Here is a 27,386-nt window from a genome sequence, read left to right as displayed (position 1 = left end):
ATCACGTGATGGGAAATAGGCTACCTGGGCACAGGGCCCATGCAAAGCATGCAGGGAAATGTCCCGGTGGTGGTTTGTGGCCTCACCCTGCACCTGTTGCTTGCACAGCTGTTTGGGACTGTGCTCCGCTGAGTCAGCCTTGCTAGGAATTTTAGTGAAGCTCACACAAAATAATGATTGTTTTCTCTGGGCTGGCACAAATGGAAATAATAAAATAGTGCTTTGGTACTACCCTGTAACTAAGGGAAAGCTAATTCTTTAGCCTAGGGTTTGCTCACTGGAATTTATGTTCCATGTAGTTGATACTAGTAAAATTAAGGAACAGATACATAAATATTTGAATAAACAGGATGAAGTTAAAGAGGGACAATAGTCTTTTTTAATGTTTCTTTGGGCTCATTTACACTTGCAGTTGTGGGGGTGGGGGGGCTATAAACACATGCAGCTGAGTCACATTTTTACTACCCCCAATCACTCACCTCTTAGTTGGAGAGGGAACGGCAGGGTGTACACATGCTATAGCCACAGTACTTTGCTTTGTGCGTGGGTCTCTTTTTAGAGGAGCGGCAGTCTTTCCTGCTATTGTAGACATTCCCTTTAAGGCCCTTTTCAAACTAGCGGACCGATCGGGTCCACCTGTCACTTTTTCAGGTGGACCTGATCAAACCCTCCAGTCTCCTTTATGGAATGGCAGATGTCAACAGACGTGTCTGTTGATACCTGCCGATATCGATTTGATTCTGTCTGCTAAAAACGGATAGATGGGGATCCGTTCACCATTTGTCAATCAGATCGGATTGCAGTCGGGTGTGAACAGACAGGCAGTCTGTTTACATCTAACCCTTGATAGAGGAGCAGGGCTGTGTCTGTGTCTGCTCTGCATAAGTGGAGCAAACACAGACCAGCCATCTGCCTGCTGAGCGGGGATCAGCGGACAGATTCCCCACTGAGCAGACTGACTCCAACATAGGGGCCTAATGCCTCGTACACACGCAACGATTATCGGCCGACCGATCGTCCGACTTTTGTCCAGAGTGGTGTTGTGTTGGTTGGAATGTGCCTAGACTGCACACAAATTTTCTCGGCCAACAAAAATCTACTTCTGAAGTGATGTCATGTGCTGGTTTACTTTCCCTGTGTTTTTTCTTCTCTGAGCATGCCCAGTCTTACTCATCAGATTTTTGACTGCCGAAATCTGTACTGACTGACGGAAAATCGGCCGTTCTGTTGACGGCCAACAAAAATTTTATAGTCTGCACACCAGATTTTTTTTGGCCGAAAAGTCGGAGTCGGTTGTCGGAAGCATCATACTAACAAGCCGAAAATCGGCCGATCGGACGTTGGCCGAAAATTCACGGCCAATTATCGACGCGTGTGTACGGGGCTTTAGAGTATGCAAAATCCTGAGTCTAAAATGTAGAAAAACTTAAATGTTACTTTGTCAAAAGGAAACCTGAGTCTGGCACAATGCACACAACCACATTGATTAAATTAACTTCACATCAATGCCTCTAACTTAAAGGGGGGGGGGGGCTCTTGACATAATGCAGAGTCCTTCCACTGCATCAGATTCCCCCATCATGAAGTCTTGTCATCTTATCAGAGTCTCACCCATCACAGAGTCTCCCAGTCACACAGTTCCCACTTCACATCAGAGCCCTACCTTTTGGCTCCGGCAGCATGGCGGGAGGTGGAGCAGGACTTCCGTCCTCTCCTGAATGCTGGAGGTGTCCCTGTATGCTGTCTGCCCTGTATAAGCATCATGAGTTGCCAACACTATAGCAATGGGACACCGATCCAGGGCAAACTCTGTGGGGAAACCCAAGTGGCACTGTGGTTTGAGAAAAGCTTCTTTTTGTGTATCGTTTGAAATATGAGAACATGGGATACCCATATGCAGACTGTGCTTTGATGATCATCTCATCCACAAAATTTTAGGCGTCAGGGTTTGTATGGCTGAAAATAATAGACTGTCTGCAGTCTTTTGACATAAAACTTTAAAATGCTTTTGGTTGCAGAGACCAAGAGATCTTTAGCCTAGGACCGGTCACATAAAGAGAACTCAGCAGTGATTTTTTTTTTTTTATTCTTGCTAAGCAAGAGGCGTTTCTTACTTAACATGATTGTTTGGTTTTATAATGTTGTCATGGTTTTCATGTGTTGTCAGTTGGTTGATGTGAAGTGTGAATTTTCATGATAGGTCCACTTTAAGAATCAAGAGTGAGATATGGGTTTGTGTTTAGCAGCAGACAGGAATCTGGGCATGCATTTTACTGGCCGATACAAATGGATGACCAAGCTTTCTGTTTCAAATTAGAATGTGTGGTGTAGGGGGTTGTACAGCTGTTTCATTCAGGCATGTTCAGTGTGTCTGGTTTCTAGTATGACCAGTTGAGCTAAGGGGAGATCTTTTTTGTAGAACTGGTAATCGCACTCCATTCCTGTGTGTCACAAACATATGTTCCAAATGTACATTCACTGGCTTTGCCCTGGAGCTTCCACTCCTGTACTTAGAGGCCTAATTCACAACATGTTTACAGCTTGGAATCAGACTGAACAATGTTCTGATAAATAATAAGCCTGCGTTTTAAATAAAACATCGTCTTTTGTCTTTTTGTAAAGGAGATTTGTCTGCCTAAGGGTGGCTTTTGATTTTCCATAGTTTGTGGAACGTGCATTACATTGTCACGAATAGTAAAGAAGCTCATATTTATGGTATGGCAGGTTGTGAAAAAGTTCTGTTCTGTATCCTAGAGCAGTGGTCTCCAAACTGTGGCCCGCGGGCTGAATGCAGCTCTTTGCTTGCCTTTATCTGGCCCTAGAGGCACTATTCCTACCACTGACATCAATGACTGGACACCATTCCTTCCACTGATACCTATGATGGGGCAATATTCTACGCATTGACCTCAACAATGGGACACTATTCCTCTCACTGACACCAATGATGGGACACCATTATTTTCCCTGACACCAATGATGTGGCACCATTCCTCCCACTGACACCAATGATGTGGCACCATTCCTCCCACTGACACCAATGATGTGGCACCATTCCTCCCACTGACACCAATGATGTGGCACCATTCCTCCCACTGACACCAATGATGTGGCACCATTCCTCCCACTGACACCAATGATGTGGCACCATTCCTCCCACTGACACCAATGATGTGCCACTATTCCTCCCACTGACAGCAATGATGGGGCAATATTCCTCCCACTGACAGCAATGATGGGGCAATATTCCTCCCACTGACCCAACGATAGGACACTATTCCTTTCACTGACATCAACAATGGGGCGCTATTCCTACCATTGACACCAATGATGGGACCCCATTCTTTCCCCTGACACTGATGGGACACCATTCCTTCCACCGACACTAATGATAGGACACCATTCCTTTCACTGACACCAGTGATGGGGCAGGATTCCTCTCACTGATACCAATGATGGGACACAATTCCTCCCACTGACACCAATGATGGGACACAATTCCTCCAACTGACACCGATGGGGCACTATTCCTCCCACTGACACAGACGATGGGACACCCTTCTTTCCACTGACAACAGGGAACACTTTTCCTCCACTGACACCAACCCAAGGATGGGGCGCTATTCCTCCCACTGACAACAAGTGCTATTCTACCTCCTACTGACCACAGATGCTATGTCAGGGTCCTTTCACACGGGCTTTCCACCCTGCGGACCCCATTTTGCTCAGCGGGTATTGGTCCGCTGATTCCCGCTGAGCAGGTGGATGACAGACAGGTCCATCTCCGCTTACTTTGCAGAGACAAAGCTGTCAGAGTCCGGCTCTCCTCTATAGGAGATCCAATGAAAACGGACTTCCTGGATTTCACTGACCACATCGGATCGGATAGCAGCGGGTGTCAGTGGACATGTCACCGCTGACATCCACTGCTCCATAGGGGTGCATGCAGCATCCGATCAGTTCCGCCTGAAAAAACTGACAGGCGGACCTGATTGAAAAGCCCGTGTGAAAGGGGCCTAATTTATTTATTCATTCCCTCTTACCACCAAGACTGAAACCTTGTCTACTCCCACTGATGCTGGGGCATTTATTACTCCCAGTGATCACAGTCCGGTCGATCTAAAATCTGCACACCTCCCGCAGGCCGCTGCTAGCTTGCAAGCCACCGCTATCCTACACAGGCCGCCGCCATTTTCCTGCAGATCGCACGGGGCCGCCATATTGGCGTAGCCTCGTGTCTCCAGCATGGGGGCGGCCATGTTTGAGGTGACCGAACACCTCGTGGAGTAATTGGGAGGCGCCGGAAGGCGTGTAAAGGGGCGGAGCCGCCTCCTGGGCCCGGGAAAGCAAGCCAAAGACTTCCTGTCTGTAACAGACAGTACTGGAAGCAGGTTGATAAGAAACTTCTGTGCATCAGGTGAGCCTTGGGGTCTCTCTCTCTCTCTCTTTCTGAGGGGTCCAAGCAGGTAGACTGAGGGGCGCTACTGCGCTGGGGGACTAAGTTAAAAGAAAAAAAAAATGTTTTTTTCTTGCAATTAATTTTTTTGTGTTTGCTGGCAAGTGTCTTGTTACATGAACCCTGCCACACATGTATCCCCACCTGATCCCCTCAGGGTGGCCGCAGGACCCTCCAGTACCCCACTTGTGATGATGCATTATCAGCAGTTTTGGAGTCTTTGGTATCCCGGGTGGAGGTAGCCTGTCAGGGACGGGGGTCAAGAAGAGCGACCCCCGCCTACCCCTATGTCATCTGATACCTCAGATACGGATTCTGAGCTGGTCATTGCAGTCCCTTTTCTGGGGTTGTTTTCTCAGGTACGGTCTCCTCAGACAGTAAGGAGGATGCTTCTGCCTCCGCCATAGCACAAGAAGCGTTGGTGGAAGCACTAGTTGTGTCTGTCCGGGAAACCTTAAATCTTGAGGTTACACCGGCAGAGGTAGCTGAGACTCGTATTCCTTTTTTGGTACTAGCAAGCCTACCAAAATGGTGAAGGGTTTCCCTTGCCAAAATAGGGTCGTCCGTAAATGAGCCCTGCTATTTCCAAACGCATGGCTAGGCGCTATCATTTTGAGGAATCCCTCATTACAAAGATGGACGGTACCACCAATAGTGGACTCACCGATTTCCAGACTAAATAAAGCCACTGTTATCCCGTTGGATTGACAGAATGGGCCCCACCCATCTCTAGGGTAGGGGGACGTCTTCACCGGTTTCCGGATCCAGGGCTTTCCAGAATCCCGGATAAAGGGGTTCGCAAGGTCATATGGTCGGGAAACAAGATCGAGTTTCGATCACTTCCACCGGTGCGATTCTTCCCTTCCAATAGTCGACATCCCTGGGTCGCTTAAAAGCTTTGCGGGGGACAGCTTGATACAACAAGCAGTGGTAGTTCCCATTTCTTGGAGGAGTTCTAGTCAAACTTGTTCACAATGCCCAGGAAAAAGGGCTAGGTGCGTCCAATTCTGTTCTTGGAAGAGATGGAGTCCATCCATACAGTGGTGGCCTCCCTGCATCAGGGGGATTTCCTGGCGTCCATAGACATTTAGGATGCCTATCCTTATATCCCCATCTTCGCAGGACATCAGCGTTTTCGTTGCTTTTCCCAAAGATCATCCCTGGTTCCCACCAGGAGACTGAACTATCTGGGCCTAATTTTGGATACATCCTTGGCAAGAGTGTTTCTCCATGCGGAGAAACTCCAGAAGATTCAGTCAATGATTCGGATGTTGCTGTCCGTCAACTGGCTGGGATTGATGGTCGCCTCCTTAGAGGCAGTACCGTTTGCCCAGTCTCATACCCGAATTCTCCAAAGAGGAGATTCTTCTCATATGGAATCGGAATCCCGATTCCCTGGACAATCGGATCCGATTGAGTGAGCGGACCAGGGAGGCTCTGGTCTGGTGGCTTCGGTCTCCGATGCTCAGCCAGGGGAAGTCATTTCTTCTGATAAATTCCAGGTTACCGATAAATGTGTTGGAACTGAGAGCGATCAGACTTTGTCTGATTTACTGGACCGAGCAGCTCCAGGGCAGCCCGGTTCGGATCCAATCGGACTATGCCACGGTCATGACTTAGGTCGATCACCAAGGGGCACCAAGAGTGCCCTGGCGGCCATAGAAGTGGCCAACATTCTTATTGGGGGAACAGTTGTTCCAGTTCTCTCCGCGATATTTATCACGGGGGTGGACAGGCAGATTATTTCAGCCGTCAGATTCTGGATCAAGAGGAATAGTCTCTTCATCCAGAGGTATTTCACCAGCTGTCCCTTCATTGGGGCACCCCGGATATGGATCTGTTGGTAGGTTGGCTCAACAGGGCTCGCACCCGCGATCCTCTAGCGGACGCAGCAGATGCGCTGAACGGCCTGTAAAGGCAGTATCAGCTACTATATGTCTTCCCCCCTCTCAAATTGCTGCTGAGATTTCTCCGCAGGATAGAGGTGGAGGGAACTCCAGTTATCCTGGAAATTCCGAGCTGGCCTCGTCAAGCCGGGTACGCCGACTTGGACAGGCTAGTCGCGGACGCTCCTTGGAGACTTCCTCTCAGGGAGGATCTGCGGTCTCAAGGACCGATCTTCCATCGTGCTTTACAGTCGCTGGTTTTAATGGCCTGGCTATTGAGACCCAGGTACTGAAGGACAGAGGGTTGTCAGCTTCATTTATTCCTACTCTAATTAAAGCAAGGAAAGCGACTTCCAGCAAAGTCTATTATCACACATGGAAGACTTATATCGCGTGGTGTGAATCTTTGGAATTTGCCCCACGTACCTATTCGGTGACCCGAATCTTGGCTTTTCTGCAAAAGGGGGTTGAGCAGAAACTATCCTTGAGCACTATCAAGGGTCAGGTTTCAGCATTAGCAATCTTCTTTCAGAAGCCTTGGGCTACTCATTCCTGGGTGTCCAGGGGGTGCGGCACTTGGCTCCGCCAGTGCACGCGCCCTTACCGCCCTGGGATCTTAATTTGGTGTTTGTCGGTTCTTCAGAAACCTCCCTTTGAAAATATCAGGGAGATTCCCTTGCTTACATTATCCCAGAAGGTGGCCTTCTTAGTGGCTATCACTTCTGCACGCAGGGTGTCAGAACTGGCTGCATTATCATGCCATTCCCCATATCTAGTGGTTCATAGGGATAAGGTAGTTCTTCATCCGAAGCCATCCTTTCTTCCTAAGGTGGTTTCAGATTTTCATCTGAATGAAGATATTGTGCTACCTTCCTTGTGTCCTAAGCCCAATCATCCTCAGGAATATGCGTTGCATTCCTTGGATGTGGTTCGGGCAATCACGGTATACCTGAAGACTACGGAATCGTTCCGTAAGACGGATTCACTTTTTGTGATCACGGATGGCCCCAGAAAGGGGTTGCCTGCACCTGCCGCGACTATCTCCAAATGGATTAGACAGACGGTGGTACAGGCTTATTCTATTAAGGGTCGTAATCCTCCGTTCCCTGTTAAGGCACACTCCACTTGAGGGCTCAGTACTTACTGGCCCTACCGCCATCAGGCGTCAGTGGTCCAGGTGTGCAAGGCGGCTACCTGGTCGTCGGTTCATACCTTTACAAAATTTTATAAAGTTGATGTGATGGCATCGGCGGATGCCTCATTTGGCCGCAAGGTTTTGCAGGCCGCAATTTGAGGAGACCGGTGGTCTACCTCAAGGGTTTTTTCTTTTTTCCGTTGGAATTTCAGTTGAGTCTCATCGTGTCATTGATGAGCCTTTAAAACTTCTAGTTGGCACCGGTTGGGCCTTCTAGATTGGATTTTGATTTCCATTTTCCCACCTCATTTGTGGCACTGCTTTGGGACGTCCCGAGTTGATATTAATCAAGGAGGACTACGTCTGTCAATGAGCGACAGAGAAAAATGGATTTTTGTAAAATCTTACCGTAAAATCCTTTTCTCTTAAGCTCATTGACAGACGTAGTACCCGCCCCTCTGTTTATGAGTTGGGTTGGGTTAAATTCTCTAAACACTGCTTTGTGACATAACTGATTTGCTGTAGCAGGAAGTGAGAGGATATACCCTCTGGGACTGCCCCTAGGGTGTGGCCAGAACGTTTTCTTTCCTGTCTAGTCCTACTCCTGTAGAGGGCAGTATAACCCGAGTTGATATTAATCAAGGAGGACTACGTCTGTCAATGAGCTTAAGAGAAAAGGATTTTACGGTAAGATTTTACAAAAATCCATTTATGACATAAGTAATGCAATATAAACTTTGCAAACCCAACAGCAGAAGCAATGCAGTTTACATACAATTTCATGAGACCATTTAGGCAAACCTCCGTGGTTGGATCAAGCAGAAAATGAGGAAATAGGCTTGTGAGAAAAGTAAAAATGGCGTGCCTCCCATTTAACAACATTAGGGAGATTGGAGAGTGGGGAAAAATGACCGAGGAAAAGAAATTTGTGATCCTAACAGCTATCAAATTAGTGAAAGGGAAAATAATGAGGATATAGGGAAAGATGGTTTGGATATAGGATAGGTAGTTTGTAAGTTATGGAGGGTTGAAAAATGATTAAATAGGCAATGCCAAGGGTTTAAAGGGCCTAAGAGAAAGGGCAGTTCCAGCTGTGTTAAAGTAAAAATTCAGTCTAAAACTAACTCTGAATCTACTGGCAGCTACAGTCTAAGACTAATCTATCTAACCCTGTAAAGCAGATATTGGATAGGGTAATTCTCCCAGCTGAGCTATTGTATTCTGACAGTGGGGAGACTTCCTTGCTGTCAGAATACACTGCTCAGTGTTGCAGGCTGCAGTGCTGATTAAGCAGGGAAAATCTGACCGGTGTAACGTGAGAAAAACCATACCTCGTGAAAATTCCCTACCCTCGTCACTTCCGGAGCACATACGTCATGGAACAGCTGAGCAGGTTACCATTGCGCATGCTCAGAGCTCCGGAGGGTGGGGAATTTTCACAGGGTAGTGATGTGTAACGTTACACCACATCAGCTGTTGCCGCGGGTACAGTAAATCATCTCCGCTGCCACATTAAATCATCTCCGCTCCTACCCCTGTGACTTCCCTGATCTCGGCTACTAAATGTAAAAGCAGCGGCGGGTCTATGAAAATATAAATCACGGAGCTGAGATCTCCGTGATTTATTTTTTCATACACCCGCCGCTTTTACATTTAGTAGCCGAGATCAGGGAAGTCACAGGGGTAGGAGCGTAGATGATTTAATGTGGCAGCGGAGATGATTTACTGTACCCGCGGCAACAGCTGATGTGGTGTAACGTTAGAAAACCCTACCCTGTGAGAATTCCCTACCCTCCGGAGCTATGAGCATGCGCAGTGGGAAGCGGCTCAGCTGTTCCATGATGTATGTGAAGAGGAAGTGACGAGGGTAGGGAATTTTCATGGGTAGGATTTTTTCACGGAACACCGGCAGTTGTAAAGAAATGATTAAACTTCTGTACAACCACAGTGCCCATACATAGATCGAAATTGGGCTGGTCCCTGCTGAATTGGCTTAATTTTGATCCATCTGTGGCCGGCTTAAATAACCTTAGCTACTCAAGCAGAGTAGGGACCAAAGACAACTTTGGGTCTATTTATAAAAAAAATTGCTGTACGGATGCCTTGGCATTTGCACAGCCATCACATTACTGTAATGTGTTTTACTGTTTATTTCCTATGTGAATCCGCTCCATCTAGTGGTCATAATTTGGTATTTTATGGAAATGATCTCACTCAGTAGCCACTAGATAGAGCTGAATATTATAAGTAATAAACTGGCAGTGCGAATGCTGTGACTTTTGCTCAGGAAATTTTTTATCACTAGACCCCTAAAGTACCTTGGTATTTCCTGACGAGCAGCAACAATAAATAATCTGAGGATGGGCCCTTTGGCCTCTTTGAGTGACTTTGTAGTATAAAACTAAGTTTTGCTGTGTATGTGTAATATCCTTGAAATGAGTTTTGTCTTTATCCTATATAATGTTTTTAGTAAGCAACTAGTATTATTCATTGTTAACATTGAAATTATATTTCTTACTGTCTTTGTGGTGACTGGGGAGCATTGTTGGCCATTCTTTATTGTTTTGTTTCAGGAAATAGATTAGTTTAGAATTAGGAAATAGGTTACAGCATATTTTGAAGGCGATCTGCTTCCTAAGCAGTTTTACACAGCAGTGAAATGAAGTTCTCAGGATGGCTTTATGGGGGCCAGTATCCTGTTTACTTATCTTTGGCCTGAATTAGTGCTGCCTGTATTCCATCCCTGTGATACATGCCACCCACAGTAATTACATACTTTTCTTGCCGTTGTCATCCTTCATCGCTGTATGTGTTTGTTAATCTGTGATACATATGCCTCTAACAACTTCCTCTATTGGAATTTGAATGTCTTCAGCGGTAATTGAGGGCGGCTGTATGCAATTAACTGATTGTCTAGGCCTACCATGTAATATTGACAAAGCATCTTTCCATCTGTTCAAGTTATGTCAAGGCTCCAATTGCTTGTCTAGACCAGGGGTCTCCAACTTTCTAAACAAAGGGCCAGTTTACTGTCCTTCAAACGTTAGGGGGGGCCAAACTGTGGCCAGTGGGGGAAAAAATGTCCTGGTGTCAGTGGGAGGAAACAATGCACCATGATTGGTATAAGCAGGAATGTTACTGTCCCATCATTGCTATCACTGAGAGGAATAGTGTCCTGGTGTCAGTGGGATGAAACAATGCACCGTGATTGGTATCAGCAGGAATAATGCTGCCCCGTCGTTGGTATCACTGAGAGGAATAGTGTCCTGGTGTCAGTGGGATGAAACAATGCACCGTGATTGGTATCAGCAGGAATAATGCTGCCCCGTCGTTGGGATCACTGAGAGGAATAGTGTCCTGGTGTCAGTGGGATGAAACAATGCACCGTGATTGGTATCAGCAGGAATAATGCTGCCCCGTCGTTGGGATCACTGAGAGGAATAGTGTCCTGGTGTCAGTGGGATGAAACAATGCACCGTGATTGGTATCAGCAGGAATAATGCTGCCCCGTCGTTGGTATCACTGAGAGGAATAGTGTCCTGGTGTCAGTGGGATGAAACAATGCACCGTGATTGGTATCAGCAGGAATAATGCTGCCCCGTCGCTGGTATCACTGAGAGGAATAGTGTCCTGGTGTCAGTGGGATGAAACAATGCACCGTGATTGGTATCAGCAGGAATAATGCTGCCCCGTCGTTGGTATCACTGAGAGGAATAGTGTCCTGGTATCAGTGGGATGAAACAATGCACCGTGATTGGTATCAGCAGGAATAATGCTGCCCCGTTGTTGGTATCACTGAGAGGAATAGTGTCCTGGTGTCAGTGGGATGAAACAATGCACCGTGATTGGTATCAGCAGGAATAATGCTGTCCCGTCGTTGGTATCACTGAGAGAAATAGTGTCCTGGTGTCAGTGGGATGAAACAATGCACCGTGATTGGTATCAGCAGGAATAATGCTGCCCCGTCGTTGGTATCACTGAGAGGAATAGTGTCCTGGTGTCAGTGGGATGAAACAATGCACCGTGATTGGTATCAGCAGGAATAATGCTGCCCCGTCGTTGGTATCACTGAGAGGAATAGTGTCCTGGCTTCAGTGGGATGAAACAATGCACCGTGATTGGTATCAGCAGGAATAATGCTGCCCCGTCATTGGTATCACTGAGAGGAATAGTGTCCTGGTGTCAGTGGGATGAAACAATGCACCGTGATTGGTATCAGCAGGAATAATGCTGCCCGTCGTTGGTGTCGAACAGTGGGAGGAATGGTGTCTCATCGTTGGGGCACTATTCCTCTCAGTGATATCATCGTTGGTATCAGTGGAAGGAATTATGCCTCACTGCTTGTGTAAGTGGGAGGAATAATGCCCCATCATTGGTGTCAGTGGGAGGAATAATGCCCCATCATTGGTGTCAGTGGGAGGAATAATGCCCCATCATTGGTATCAAAGGGAGAAATAGTGCCCCATCATTGGTATTAAATGGAGAAATAGTGCCCTATCATTGGTATCAAAGAGAAAAAGTGCCCCATCATTGGTATTAAAGGGAGAAATAGTGCCCCATCATTGGTATTAAAGGGAGACATAGTGCCCCATCATTGGTATCAAAGGGAGACATAGTGCCCCATCATTGTTTTCAATGGGAGGAATAGTGTGCCATTGTCAGGGGCAGGCACTATGCCGCACCATTCGTAAAAGTGGGGGGAATACTAACCCAAAGGCCAGGTAAAAGCAAGCAAAGGGCCGCAGTTTGGTGACCACTGGTCTAGACAATCGTAGTGGCAGTCTATCATGTTAAGATACACGGAGATGTATGCATATCAGTAGTGGTTACAGTCAGGGCTGCTGTTGGAAAGCACGGGGCCCCATAAAGCCTACCTGACAGCCCCCCCCCCCTTTTTCCCGGCCGAAAGTGACTGAGGACATAGATTTATCAGTCCATTCCTTTGCAGCCTTAACAGCACAGATTCATGAATAGGAAACAGAGGTTTCCTGCTCATTCACAAACTGAAGCATAGTAAACACAGTTTACAATGCTTCGGTGATGAATGGAAACAGGAGTGATTGTTACTGATTGCTCACCTTGTTAATTCAAGAAAGGAAGGGGCCTGTGAATGACCTATTTATCGGCCCCTTCCCCCACTCTCTATCCTGGAACCTCTCCCGTTGTGTTCTCAGTAGCTGCCGGAGAGGTGCTAGAAGTGCTGTGGGGGAAAGGGGCAAACAGGGAGGCCCAGACAGCAGATGGAAGGGGCACATGTGATGGGACCAATCCCCCTGCAGTGCAGCTGGAATGAGAAGAAGGAAGAGAAGCTGGCAGTGCTGCAGTGGGAGGCAGAAGAGGAACAGTGACTGCAATAAGACAGTACAGCCCGCCCTCCTACTCAGAAGGTGCCTGGGCCCTCCTTTTGAACTGATAGTGCCTGGGCCCAGTACAGGAGGGCTGGCTGTACTGCCTTATCAGCGGCCTTGGTTACAGTGGTTAGTGATATATATATGTGACTGTCTGCCTGTCAAATGGACTGGGGCTACAGGAATTCAAATGCTAGCCAAGTGCTGAAACAGGAGTCATCTTATGCATCCTAATGCTGGACTCCTTTATCGTTTAGAACAAGACCCCCCCTGATATCCTTACAAGTCTTAATTACAGGTTTGTTTGACTAGAAAGATAAATAGGTGTGACCTCTGCACTTTTGGGACACCGACAGCATTCCTAACATAGCTAGGTGTTAGACCCTTAACCCATTCCCAGCTGTGCTACACATAGGTTTTTACTGGCTGCAAAGCCTAGGTAAGATGGGAGGTTTCAAGTCTGGCAATGGGCTTGATTTACTAAAGGCAAATGACACTTTATATTTGCAATGAAATATCCACTTTGCAACGGAATTTTCCCTTAGCTTAGTGCAGCCTTTCCCATCCAGCATGCTGTCTGGGTTTGTCAGGGCTGCTCTCAAACTATGACACTCCTGACGATGGCATAACATGTATATATGTGGCGTAACAAAAATGAACTTCCATCTGTTGTAGCACATATATATATATATATATATATATATGGAGACCAAGCTGCCATTGGCAGCTCCCAGTCTCAGAGTAACAACTTAGAGCTTGACCACCTCCTGATCACATGATTACTTCGATACGCAATCACTACAGGAAAAGTCTGTATAAAAAAATAATAATAATAAAAAATAAAGATAAAATAGCTCATGGCTTCATCAAGGTTAGTGTTAGGCCCCTTTCACACAGGTGGACCGTTCAGATCCGCCTGTCCGTTTTTTTTTTTTTTGGCGGATCTGAACGGATGCCTCCTGTATCTCTGTGGTGCATCGGATGTCAGAGGAGACATGTCCGCTGACATCCGATCCGATCCGTCAAAACCGGATGGATGGAATCTCTATTTTCCATCCGTCCAGTGGATCGGATGAGAACGGACAGACATAGAGAACAGCGGGACCTGACAGCTCTGTCTCCGCACACAGCATGGAGACACAGCTGTCATCCTCCTGCTCAGCGGGGGATCGGCGGATCGATACCCCGCTGAGCAAAAACGGAGTCCGCCTGACGTGTGTGAAAGGGGCCTTAGTGTCAGTGTGTTCTAGGTGCAAAAAGGTGTTCTCTTTAGTATCAGTGGATTGATTTACTAAAACTGGAGAGTGCAAAGTCAGGTGCAGCTCTGCAAAGAAACCAATTTGCTTCAATGTTTTTTTTTTTTTATAAAGGCTTAATTGAATAAGGTGAAGTTAGAAGCTGATTACCATGCACAGCTGAACCAGGTTTTGCACTGTCCAGTTTTAGTAAGGCTCCTTTCACACACTCCGTCCGTTGGACGGAGTCCGTTTTTCTCAGCGGGGATCGAGCTGCCGATCCCCCGCTGGGCAGCAGGAGGACAGCTGTGTCTCCATGCTGTGTGCGGAGACACAGCTGTCAGTTCTCCATGCATCTCTATGGGGGAAATCGGATGGGAATGGACCGTCTGTCCGTTCTCATCCGATCCGCTGGACGGATGGAAAATAGGGTTTCCATCCGTCCAGATTTGACGGATCGGATCGGGTCGGATGTCAGCGGACATGTCTCCGCTGCCATCCAATGCCCCATAGGAATGCATGGGGGGACCGTTCAGATCCGCCAAAAAAACGGACAGGCGGATCTGAACGGTCCGCCTGTGTGAAAGGGGCCTTAATCAACCCCCGGTGTGTTTAGGTAGGGGGAAAAAAAGCAAAATGAGCACTAATGTTTTTTACTACTGTGGGTAGAAATATCACATCATGCATATATACCGGTATTTGGTATGCCCTTTATACTTTAATAACATATAATATATGAATAAATGAAGGCCCTATTTGTCCTAAAAAAAAAACAAAGTATAATTCACCTGGCATTTTTTTGAGATTTTGCATACTTTTAAAGGGTGTTGTGACTGAGAAAATGTTGAGAAACGCTGGCCTAGTGTATGAGGTGAAGCTCTGCTGACTTCCATCATCCAATCATGTACAAGCAAAAATATTGTTTTTGTATTTACCTTGCACGTGATTGGGTATGCTTTGCAAAGTGAAACTTTATCACTTTTACTTTGTATTAGAAAATTCCTATACAAAATGAACAGCCTGTTTGCCTTTAGTAATTCAGCCCCTGTGAATCAAATGCTATTTATCTAGGTGTTTTCCTTGGCCCTGTCATTGTGTATATTTCCCTGTCTGTGTTAAAGTGGCAGCTCTTTATTGGAAAAGAGACATTATGTCTCTTCTTCAGTAATGTGCACTTACCTGCCTGCTCGCAGTTTTCTATTTAATGTACACTGGTTTGTGAATGTGCAGCTCACCTCAGCGTGCTTTCCTGGTATACCCCTACTGTGCAGAATTGACTGACGTCATGTACATTTACAGTAATTTACTCCAATATGGAAGAGGTCTTCTCTACCTCCACTTTCCAATATGGAGGCATTTATTTATGAATTTGTCGTAACTATAGTGCTGTGCCGTAAAATAACCAACACGTTGTACTTACCTGCTCTGTGCAATGGTTTTGCACAGAGCAGCCCCAAACATCCTTTTCTGGGGTGCTCCACCGGTGCTCTTGGCTGCCTCCTCTTCTCGGTGTGCCATCATAGGAAGCTGCTTCCTATAGTGGCACATCTACGGGCTCAATCCCAAGCTGGGCTGTGTGCAGCCCTGCTCTCTGCTCACATGATTTGATTGACAGCTGCAGGAGCCAATTGTTTCCGCTGCTGCCTCTGTGAGCAGATTGAGAGGATAGAGCTGCTGCAGACAATCACAGCGCTGGATAGAGATAGGACTCTGGTAAGTATACGGGGGGGGGGGTAATACAAACACTGGGGTATTTTGTTACCTTAATGCAGGAAATACATTAAGGTAATCAATGTCTAGGCTTTAGAACCACTTTAAGCTTTGAAAATGAAAGCTAGAAGCTAATTGGTTATAATGCACGACTGCTCCAGATTCTGTCTTTTTCAATCAGTAAATTTTATCGCTTCTATTGTAAACTGTCTTTCATTTGTAATTGTTTTTAATTTTTTTTTAATTTTATTGTATCATTTTTCCTTTAAATCTTGGAACAGACTTTCACAATCCAGATACTTATTTTAGTGTGTGCTGCCACCTAGTGTTTAGTTATTAGTGCAGCCTAGTTTGAGGCCATCTCTTTGTTTATAATGGTTCTATATTTACATATGTGTGGATCACATCAGATTATTATTATTATTACACAGAATTTATATAGTGCCAACAGTTTGCGCAGCGCTTTACAACATAAGGGCAGACAATACAGTTATAATACAATTCCATACAGGAGGAATCAGAGGGCCTGTTTGTTAACCACTTAACGACCGCCCACAGTACAGTTAGGTCATTACTTTGCCACTAAATACAGCTAGCTGCCATAACCCCAGTATCCCTTTGTTCTGTGGTGATTGTCTACAAAATAAAAGTGATCTCAGCAGTGGATTTGCCTTGAGATCACTTTCAGAGGCACCGGGAGAGGTGTTCCAAGTCGTTTTTCTGTTTACCGGAGAGATTGGTAAAGGTGGAAGCAATCCGATCGACTGGAGGGATGGGCAGGAAGTCAAAGGCGGGCAAAATGGCCCCCACTCAACTCTATGCCCTTGGAGAATCAGAACAATGTCTGATGTCACTTCTGCCTTAAAGGGCTGTTTTTTTTCTTAGGTTAACCACTTACTGATCACCCCACGCAGATTTACTGCAGCAGGGCGGCTCGGCTGCGCTTAATCATGTAGATCTATGTGATTATGTGCATGAGGTCTCAGCGGCGGGAGCCAGACTGCGGGACTGCAGATAAGCTGAAACACCTATCTCTGTGTGCCTGTCACAGAGCCTTCCCTCCTACAGTTAGTAAGCACAATTTAGGCTCACACTTAACCCCTTGATCACCCCCAGTATTAACCCCTTCCCTGGCAGTGTCATTTATACAGTAACAGTGCATATTATTTAGCACAGATCACTGTATTGTTGTCACTGATCCCCAAAATGTGTCACTTCCTGTCAGATTTGTCCACCATAATGTCGTAGTCCCACTAAAAATCGCTGATCGCCCCCATTACTAATAAAAGCAACTAAAAAAAATAAAAGTCCAAAAATCTATCCCATAGTTTGTAAACGCTATAACCAATTAATAAACGCTTTTTGGGATTTTTTCTTTTTACCAAAAATATGTAGAAGAATACAAATTGACCTAAATTTCTCTTACGTCCTCCACCAGTCGCAGCCTCTCATACAGCCTTCACGAGTGGGTAATGACACCCACTGCAGGAGCAAGCTAGGCAGTTTGAAATGTTAATAAAAAATTTTCTATACTTAGACACACCTCTAGGGGGCCATCCCTCAGCCATTATCCTGATCCAGTTACCACTGTCCCTCAGTTTAATGCTGCCTAGTGTCAGGAGTAGGTTAGCTCTTCCCTGCTGGGACCTAGCGTCTCAGTTTCTTTGTTTTTTTTCTTAAAAAATGTTTTTTCTTTTGAAAATAGCTTTTTATTTTCTCTCACAATCGCTAGTTAGTCAGGGAACTTCCTGGAGGACTACAAGTGACAGCAGAGCTGGGCCTCGCACTGGATAATATAGATCCTTATGGAGTCCCAGCCTGCCACTGAGCAACGCAGGTCACTAGTGCGCCCAGGCCTCGCAACGACAGTGCCCCTCGGGTGGCGGACAAGCCTGCGGAGATCCATCTTCGCCGGGAGTGTCTCAACTCCAGAACGCCCTTGTGTTGCTAGCATCCCTCCCTGGCCGACGGCACCCCCACTCAGGGTGGGAGGTTTCCTGTATCAGAGCGGTTCCTGCATTCTCTGGACTGGTAAGTACTACTACCCCTGTAGGGGGGTTTTGTGGGCCCACTCTTGGGGGATGGCAGTACTGGTGGCTTCTGTGATATCCCCCTTCTGGCCAGCGTTGTAAGTTTCCCTCCCTCCCTGACCCTGCTGAGGGCACTATGCAGTGCACTTGCTGTACCAGGGGGGCATGGGGGGCTCTATAGCATCAAGGGGTTCTCTCTGGGGTCCCCTGTGGTGGCCAGATCGTGCTTGTATACTTTATTTGGCGCCGTTTAGCGTCTTGGGTGAGGCCCGGAGAGGTGATCAAATACCACCAAAGCTCTATTTGTGGGAAAAAAGGACATCAATTGTATTTGGGTACAGAGTCGCACTACCGCGCAATTGGTAAAGCAACGCAGTGCCGAATCGCAAAAAATGGCCTGGTCATTAAGGGGGTAAAACCTTCTGGGGCTGAAGTGGTTAAAGGCAAAATGTATTTTTTCTTTTTTTGTATGTAAACGCTGTTTAAACCACACATGTGAGGTATCGCCCCCGATCGTTAGAGCGAGAGCAACGATTCTCCTCTGTAACTCTAAACAGGTAACCGGTAAAAATTTTAAAGCATCACTACCATAGTTTGTTGCCATTCCACGAGCGTGCGCAGATTTAAATCATGACATGTTAGGTATCTATTTACTTGGCGTAACATGGTCTTTCACATTATACATAAAATAATTGGGCTAACTTTACTGGTTGTTGATCCTGCCATCTCTGTCTGTCAAACAAACATCTATCTATAGCTTTGAGGATGTTCCTTCTTTCAAAGTTTCTGCTGATTGAAAATTTGAGATAGATGCCTCTAAAAGCTGTCTTTTACCTGGCAGGCCCAGCCCTACAACTAGCTCTCCCTCCTAATTCCAATGTCAAACCAATGTCAAACTGCAGTTCCAATGTCAAACTGCAGCTAACTGGACCAAGAAGATGAATAGCCCACATGATCCTGTATTTCAGGATCATGTTGTTAAGGAGCAATTACAGCTGTTGCCTTATGCTCTACTTTTTAGTGTGGATGCCATGGAACACATTATGAGATAAAAACCTGAATGGCTCTAACTTGGACAGTGGAAGCTGGCTGTAAAACACGTATGCCCTTTCAAGGCATCTGTTTGGTCAGGTAGATTCTCTTTAAGAGTTCTGGGTCGAAGGGTTGGCTCCTACAAGGTTGTACCTTTTACCTAATACCAATCTAGAACACTCCAGCAAAACATTCTGTCAGCATGTAAAAAGCATGCTCTTTCCCTGGACTTATCCATGCCCCTATCCAGCTGAGCAAGAACTTCCTTGTCTTCCAATCCATGAAAGTTTAGGGAACATGGTTAAGAGATAAAACTAAACTCCTCATCAACATCTTAAGGCTCAGAGCAGTCAGGTTTTTCCTTTAGCAATGGAGTCCCATGGACCCATGGGACACCCAATTGAGGTGCGGTCAGAGGATGCCACCACAGTGGCATATATCAACTATCACGGGAGCTTGAGGAGCCTGGCTGCCTTTATAAAAGAAAACCATATTCTGTCATGGACAGAAAAATACAGTCCAGTGATTTTTGCAGTCCTCATCCAAGGAGTGGACAACTGGCAGGCGGATTATCCCAGCCATCTCCGCTTGGCCCAAAGAAAATTGTCTCTTCATCCACATGTGTTCAATCTGCCATGCCAGAGATGGGGACTCTGAATGTGGATATCCTAGCCTCTAGTTATAGCAACAAGCTAATTCTGTTTGTTGCCAGAATCAGGGATCCTCTAGCTTTTGCCTTGGATGCTCATCTGGTCTCAATTTAGGCTAATTAATGCTGCCACTGCAAATTCTGCTTTGTCCACACAATATAGCAAGAGAGAAAAACAGCGATTTTACTTGCACTGAACTGGCCCAGAAGAACCTGGTACACAGACATACTCAGATGTCTAGCATTAAATCCATAGCAGCTCTGGCCTTTTGGGAGGAGGCTATCTCAAGGCCCACTATTCCACCCTGCTTCACAGTCCTTGGCTTTAATAGCATGACTATTGAAACCCAGGTCTTAAATGATGTCTAAATCTGTGATTCCTACTTTGCTGACAGTAAGAAGGGCCACTTCCAGGAAGATCAATTATCTTACCTGGAAATTTTACTTTGCTTGGTGGCAGTTCAGTCCCAGAGTTTACTCTGTGCTTTGCATTGTGGCCTTCCTACAAACAGGTCTTGACCAGAATCTAGCTCCTAGCATACTATAAGGGCAGGTATTGGCCTGTATCTACCCTCTTTCAAAGACCTCTGGCTTCACACTCCCTTGTTTGCCTTTATTCAATGTGGTTCTCATGTTAGGCCCCCGTTGCAGCACACTGTGCTTCCCTGGAACCTTTATAGAAGTCTCTCTGCCCTTCAGAAACCACCCTTTGATCATGGAGATTATTGCTAGCAAAGCAACCTTTTTTGGTAGCCATACCATCTGCCAGACTTGTCTCTGATTTGGTGGACTTTTCCTGTAAAGAGCCTTTCCTCTGGGTGTGCAGCCATCCATTCTTTCTCCTTTCCAGCCTTTCCTCTTACTTCACAATGACAAGGTTGTATTATGCCAAAGACTATCATTTCTTCCAATGGTGGTTTCAGTATTCCATCTCAATGAAGACATTGTTCTGCCATCCTTCTGCCCTACTCCTAAGCATGCAAGAGAAAGCTGTCTACATTGCCCGATAGTCAGAGCCATTAAGGCTACTGCTTCCATTAGACAGATTTACTGTTTGTTCTTTCCCCTGGGCCTCGCATGGGGCAACCTGCTTCAAAATCCACCATTGCACTGTGAACCAGGGACTTTATTGCTAGAGCTTATTGCTTTAAACAAAAACCTCCTCTGTTGCCCAGCTATGTAAGGCTGCCACATGGTATTCTGTTCATACTTTCTCAAGGTTTTACAAAGTGGATGTCCAGTCTTCTGTGAATGCAGCTTTTGGCTGCAAGGTTCTTGCAGAAGCACTCTGAACTTGGGTCCTTGACCCCTGTTGTTTTTTGGGCCTGTTGGCACATTTCCATTTGCCTAGTTTCCCACTCTTGTATTTATTGCTTGAGAACGTCCCATGGTGTATGAATATGTTGCCTGTAATGTACAATTACGATAAAAGGAATTCGGACTTGCCTGTAAATTCCATATCTCGTAGTGCAGTAAAAGGACACTTAACACCCTCCCAAACTCTCCTTTGCTTGCTACAAAACTGAGGAATCATGTAGTGGGGTAAGGTTATAGGAGAGGCACCCAAATGTTTGCCAGTGTCCAAGCACCTAAAGGTACCAGTAGAGATGTGCCGGTTTTTAGTAATGCGATAAATCACGGTAATGCATAAGCACCAGGGTTCGTACGGTCCTTGAAAACCTGGAAAAGTTATGGAATTTTGAGATGACACTTTCCAGGCCTGGAAAGGTCATGGAAAAGTACGATTTTAGAAATGTTTTGGAAAAGTCATGGAAATCTGGGGGGGAGCGGCGGGCAGCGGCGGGGGGAGCGGATGCTTAAAACTTTTATTGCAAATGTATTATTTTATTTTATGTGTTTGTGCACATTGATTTCCGGGTCCGCAGCAGCCGAGGAGTAGATCATGCACTAAGCACCAATCGCTGGCAGCGGGGAGGGCCGGCCCGTGGTTTGCCTGGATGTGACTGGCCAGCAGCAGCAAACCAATCACAGGCAGCGGAAGCGTCACTGGAGGGCGGGCCACATGAACGTGATGATGATGCGGAAGGGGGCGGTGACCGTTTCAGTTACCGCACCCCCGCGTCATCACGTTCATGCGGCCGGCCCGCTCTCCAGTGACGCTTCCGCTGCCTGTGATTGGTTTGCTGCTGCTGGCCAGACACATCCAGGCAAACCGCGGCCCGGCCCTCCCCGCTGCCTGTCATTGGTGCACGATCATTTCCTCGGCTGCTGCTGGCCAGTGACCGACCGTAGGGCAAACTGCGGGCACCTACTGTACCAGTCCTACGGAAATGTTAAAAATAAATGTAAATAAATAATTAAGCATCCAATCCTGAGTCGCCTTTCTGTGAGAACTCTTTTTTGCCTCATGGGACTGTTAGGTTTGGCCTAAGAATAGTAAGCGCCGCATTTTGTCCAGCTGCACCTTCATGTCTGCTACCTGAAGAGCTTTATTTGGGCAAGCAGGAGCACCACTGTTCTTTCTCCCAAAAGTAAGTGCCGCATTTGTGCACCATCAGATCTGTGCCATCCATACCAGTCTGCCTGCACCTCATGACTGTTGCTTGGGCCTAAAAGATTACTGCGCTGCATTTTGTGCATCTCGCTGTCTGTGCCATCCATACCAGTCCGCCTGCACCTCATGACTGTGGCTTGGGCCTAAAAAGATTACTGTGCTGCATTTTGTGCATCTCACGGTCTGTGCCATCCATACCAGTCCGCCTGCACCTCATGACTGTGGCTTGGGCCTAAAAAGATTACTGTGCTGCATTTTGTGCATCTCACTGTCTGTGCCATCCATACCAGTCCGCCTGCACCTCATGACTGTGGCTTGGGCCTAAAAAGATTACTGTGCTGCATTTTGTGCATCTCACTGTCTGTGCCATCCATACCAGTCCGCCTGCACCTTACGTTAATCCATTTCTAAGCGGTTCTCAGGGTTTATGTTATGAAACCTTGTTACTGTGCAAGCGTTATTTAAATAAATATTTCATATTCCACTGTACACTACAAAGCTTGTTATTTATATTAGTAAAAATATGCTGGGTGTGACATAGATTTTCTTCTTATTTAACACATATACATAGACATTTCATGAAACATTAGGTCATGAATATTTACGTGAAGTCATAGAAAAGTCATGGAAAAGTCATGGAATTTCATTGGTGAAAATGTGTATGAACCCTGAAGCACGGTATTGTTATCGTGGGCAGTTTAAAATACCATATTTTTCGCTCCATAAGACACACTCCCCCCCCCCCCCCTCCCCAAAAATGGGGGGACATGTCTGTGTGTCTTATGGAGAGAATTCTGACTAAATCCCTACCGGGCAGTCCGCGTAAAGTCTGCAGGAAGTGCAGGTATGTCACATGGTGCAAAAGTAGGATGGATTTCAAGGCCACTGCACTTTTTAAAATGCTGCATGCACCTTTTTTCTGCAGAAAACAAGGGCATAGCAGCCCATTCAAATCAATCGGCTGCTATGCCTGTGCAAATGTGGGCCGCCAACCCACATATATGTGAACCAGGCCTAAAGCAATAGTAGCGTAATTTTATAAATAAAAACACTGGTCCTCCTGCAGTTTTAACCACTTCTGGACCTGCACCTCGCTCCATTCTTGGCATCTTCCAGGAACATACGGGAACTGCACAGTGCACATGCAACACAAGCAGTCAGTGTTTTGCTATCAGGTTGTTTTTGGCAGAGGACTTTTAAAACCTATACTACCAACAATCCGTGGGAAACGTGTATAGATGGATGGGGCATCATTTGATGCAGTTAAGCAGATTGAAAAAAGATTTTGTGTATTATGTTCTTGGCTATAAGGCATCAAACAATTGTGTTATTTTCCTTCAGTCTGCAGGAGACCTATGAAGCAAAGCGGCATGAATTCTTTGAGGAGCTCCACAGGAAGGAGGAAGAGATGAGACAGACCTTTGTGCAGAGAGTCCGAGAAAAAGAGACTGTGCTGAAAGAAGCGGAGCGGGAGGTACTTTCATTACTTCCTAGTCAGTGGCAGTATTTTGTGAGTTAGGATCTGGGCTAAAGGTTTTATCTTCCCAAGGGAAAATATCCCACTCTTCACAATCACGCCTTATTCATGTTATTCAGTTTTGGCAGCACCAATATTTGTGAGCAACTATTTTCAAGGATGAAGCACACGAAGGGCAAACTTAGAACCAAAATTCCTGATGAGCACCTTGAGAATTACCGTATTTATCGGCGTATAACACGAGCCGGCGTATAACACGCACCTCAATATTTGGAGAGAAATTTCAGGAAAAAAGCTTAAATTTAAAATAAACAGCCTTGAACTCAGAACATTTTTTTTTTTTTTTTTAATCAAATGACATCTCACCAGTGTCCATGAATGCAGCCTCATCAGCAGTGTCCAGCAATGCAGCCTCACCAGCAGTGTCCATATATGCAGCCTCACCAGCAGTGTCCATATATGCAGCCTTTACCAGCAGTGTCCATATATGCAGCCTTTACCAGCAGTGTCCATATATGCAGCCTTTACCAGCAGTGTCCATATATGCAGCCTTTACCAGCAGTGTCCATATATGCAGCCTTTACCAGCAGTGTCCATATATGCAGCCTTTACCAGCAGTGTCCATATATGCAGCCTTTACCAGCAGTGTCCATATATGCAGCCTTTACCAGCAGTGTCCATATATGCAGACTTTACCAGCAGTGTCCATATATGCAGACTTTACCAGCAGTGTCCAAATATGCAGCCTCACCAGCAGTGTCCAAATATGCAGCCTCACCAGCAGTGTCCATATATGCAGCCCATTAGCAGTGTCCATATATGCAGCCCATTAGCAGTGTCCATATATACAGCCCATCAGCACACGCCGGCGTATAACACGCACCTCAATATTTGGAGAGAAATTTCAGGAAAAAAGCTTAAATTTAAAATAAACAGCTTTGAACTCAGAACATTTTTTTTTTTTTTTAAATCAAATGACATCTCACCAGTGCCCATGAATGCAGCCTCATCAGCAGTGTCCAGCAATGCAGCCTCATCAGCAGTGTCCATATATGCAGCCTCATCAGCAATGTCCATATATGCAGCCCATCAGCAATGTCCATATATGCAGCCCATCAGCAGTGTCCATATATGCAGCCTCACCAACAGTGTCCATATATGCAGCCTCACCAGCAGTGTCCATATATGCAGCCTCACCAGCAGTGTCCATATATGCAGCCTTTACCAGCAGTGTCCATATATGCAGCCTTTACCAGCAGTGTCCATATATGTAGCCTTTACCAGCAGTGTCCATATATGTAGCCTTTACCAGCAGTGTCAATATATGTAGCCTTTACCAGCAGTGTCCATATATGTAGCCTTTACCAGCAGTGTCCATATATGTAGCCTTTACCAGCAGTGTCCATATATGTAGCCTTTACCAGCAGTGTCCATATATGCAGCCTTTACCAGCAGTGTGTAATGTTCCGGTACCTTTGGTACCCTAAATTACACTTTCCACAAGTGTATGCGCCCCACCATTTACTTTTGGAAAGGTGCGCATACACCTTTAAGACTGGAGCTGTCATCACCCAGCGCCGGACTAGATGGCTATTTAAAGCGCCGGTTCTCACTCACATGTGTTCGTTCAAACACCCTTACCTGGATGCTAACCTTGCTTGAAGCTTCCATGCTTGCAAGCTCACCTCGCTGACGGAACCTCGCTGCGCTGATCCCTGTATCCCGCTACTGGATCATCCGCCTCTCCTGAACCACCCTTCGGCTGTATCGCTAATAGTGCTAAGTACCCCGCAGGGGAATTCTCTATAAACTTATACTAAGCTTACACTATCTAGCTCTGCATAGTAAAGACTGTTTATCACATCTGCATAACTAGATTGCTAGCTCTTGAGGCTACTGCTACTTTCCTGCACTGGGTTGATCACTCTTGTATGTCCACCTGCTACTCTGTAATCTGCTACCATACATGACTGCTAAACCTTCCTGCATCCATCTGCTACTGTCTCACCTTCAAGTGTCTATCACCTACCACCTTCACTCAACCTATCCCTCAAACCCTCATCATTGTGTTACCACATACATAAAGTCACACTAGGAACCAGCTTGCTAATTGTGTGTATTTACTGGCTGAAATAAGACCTTCCACACATGATGAGTCATTGAGGTTGGGAATGGTATCTCAGCATATCTCTTACATGACTACTGACGTGGAACTATTTCTGCAGCTGAAAATCCACACCATATAAGAAACGCAGAAGCGTTACAGATTGAACGAACCAAAAAATTGATTCAGCAGAAATAACCACTCAGGTGACACAATTAAAACAGCAAGTATCTGCGTTAATACACGCACTTGCTGAATTAAAAGAAGACAATCAGGCTCTGTCGCAGCAGGTAATTAGACTGACACAACTTACCTCTGCGCAGTCCCCTGAACCCAAGATAAATCCCCCTTTGGTATTTACAGGCGATCGCAAAAAATTTTGCGAATTTAAAAACGCATGTGAGTTACTTTTTTTGCTAAAACCTCGTACCTACCTTACTGATCACATTAAGGTTTGTACTATTATTTCTTACCTATCAAACGATCCTCGAGCCTGGGCAGATTCTCTTTTTGAGAAAAACGACCAGCTTCTCAACTCCTATGCCTTGTTCCTGGCAGAGCTCACTAGCCTATATGATGACCCCAATAGGCAGAGTACTGCTGATCTTCAGTTAAGATCCTTGAAACAAGGAAGGAGGCCTGTAGAAGACTTTGTCGCAGAGTTCAAGAGATGGACCCTTGATTCAGAATGGAATGATGCATCTCTGAAAACCCAATTTAGGCTTGGCCTATCAGAAGCCGTTAAGGACGAGCTCGCCCGAGCGGATCTGCCAAAAACCCTGGATGCACTAATACAACTCAGTATTACCATAGATAGAAGACTACGAGAAAGAAAGGCTGAAAAGATGGGAATGCCATTATCCGTTTCCTCTCGGAGTCTGGCCGTTGACCCCGTTCCTATGGAGATAGGAACCATACGCCCGCCGCTATCAACTATGGAAAAAGCCAAAAGACGAAATGAAAATCTCTGCTTGTACTGTGCATCCCCAGATCACAAGATAACTAACCCCTACATTTCTGTTTTTTTGACATTACAGTGGGACCAGAACAGGATTACTACTAAGGCCATGATTGACACAGGATCTTGTGGAAATTATATGGATATATGTTTTGCTGCTTTAAATAAAATTCCTATTATTTCTAAACTCAAACCTGTCTCAGTAAGTCTTATTACCGGTGTTCCGTTATCCTCTGGTCCGATCACCGATCAGACACAAGCACTTCTAGTCACTATTAACGAGTCTCATAGGGAGACTTCTACCTTCGATTTAATACCATCACCCCATTTTCCCATTGTGTTGGGACTTCCCTGGTTGCACACACACCAACCAACCATAGATTGGAAGAAACGGTCCTTGACCTTCCCTTCTTGTTATTGCGAGGATACGTGTAACCTCCCGTTTTCCGGGAAGATTCTGTCTGTGGTGACAGATGAGATTGCACCACTGTTATCAGGATCTTTCTGAGGTTTTTCTTGAGAAAAATGCTCAAACATTACCTCCTCATCGAGACTATGATTGTAGCATTGATCTACTCCCAAATAGCAAATTGCCGTTCGGTCATGTTTATCCTCTTTCACAGGATGAACTTGCCCATCTCAAAACCTATTTGGATGAGAACTTGGAAAAAGGTTTTATTAGACCTTCCACTTCTTCTACAGCAGCAGGACTCTTTTTTGTTCGCAATAAAGATTCAAGTCTCAGACCTATCATCGACTACAGGAAATTGAATGCCATCACAATAAAAGATCGCTATCCTCTACCGCTTATCTCTGAGCTCATTGAGCAGGTGCGTGGAGCTACCTATTTT

General features: G+C 45.9%; 1 protein-coding gene across 2 annotated transcripts in view; it reads left to right on the top strand.

The window, feature by feature from the left end:
- Positions 1–27,386, top strand: part of LOC309545604 (septin-10-like) — a 132,717-nt gene that overhangs the window by 90,638 nt on the left and 14,693 nt on the right. For both annotated transcript variants that reach the window (XM_082244846.1, XM_082244845.1), the window contains exon 9: positions 23,338–23,470. In XM_082244846.1, coding sequence (XP_082100972.1) covers positions 23,338–23,470 — 133 coding nt within the window. The remainder of the gene's footprint in view (positions 1–23,337; positions 23,471–27,386) is intronic.

Source organism: Pelophylax lessonae, assembly GCF_965119305.1.
Source record: "Pelophylax lessonae genome assembly, chromosome: 2".
Taxonomy (NCBI): Eukaryota; Metazoa; Chordata; class Amphibia; order Anura; family Ranidae; genus Pelophylax; species Pelophylax lessonae.
The sequence above is the reverse complement of the archived record's forward strand: the minus strand, read 5'-3'. Positions and strand labels throughout refer to the sequence as shown.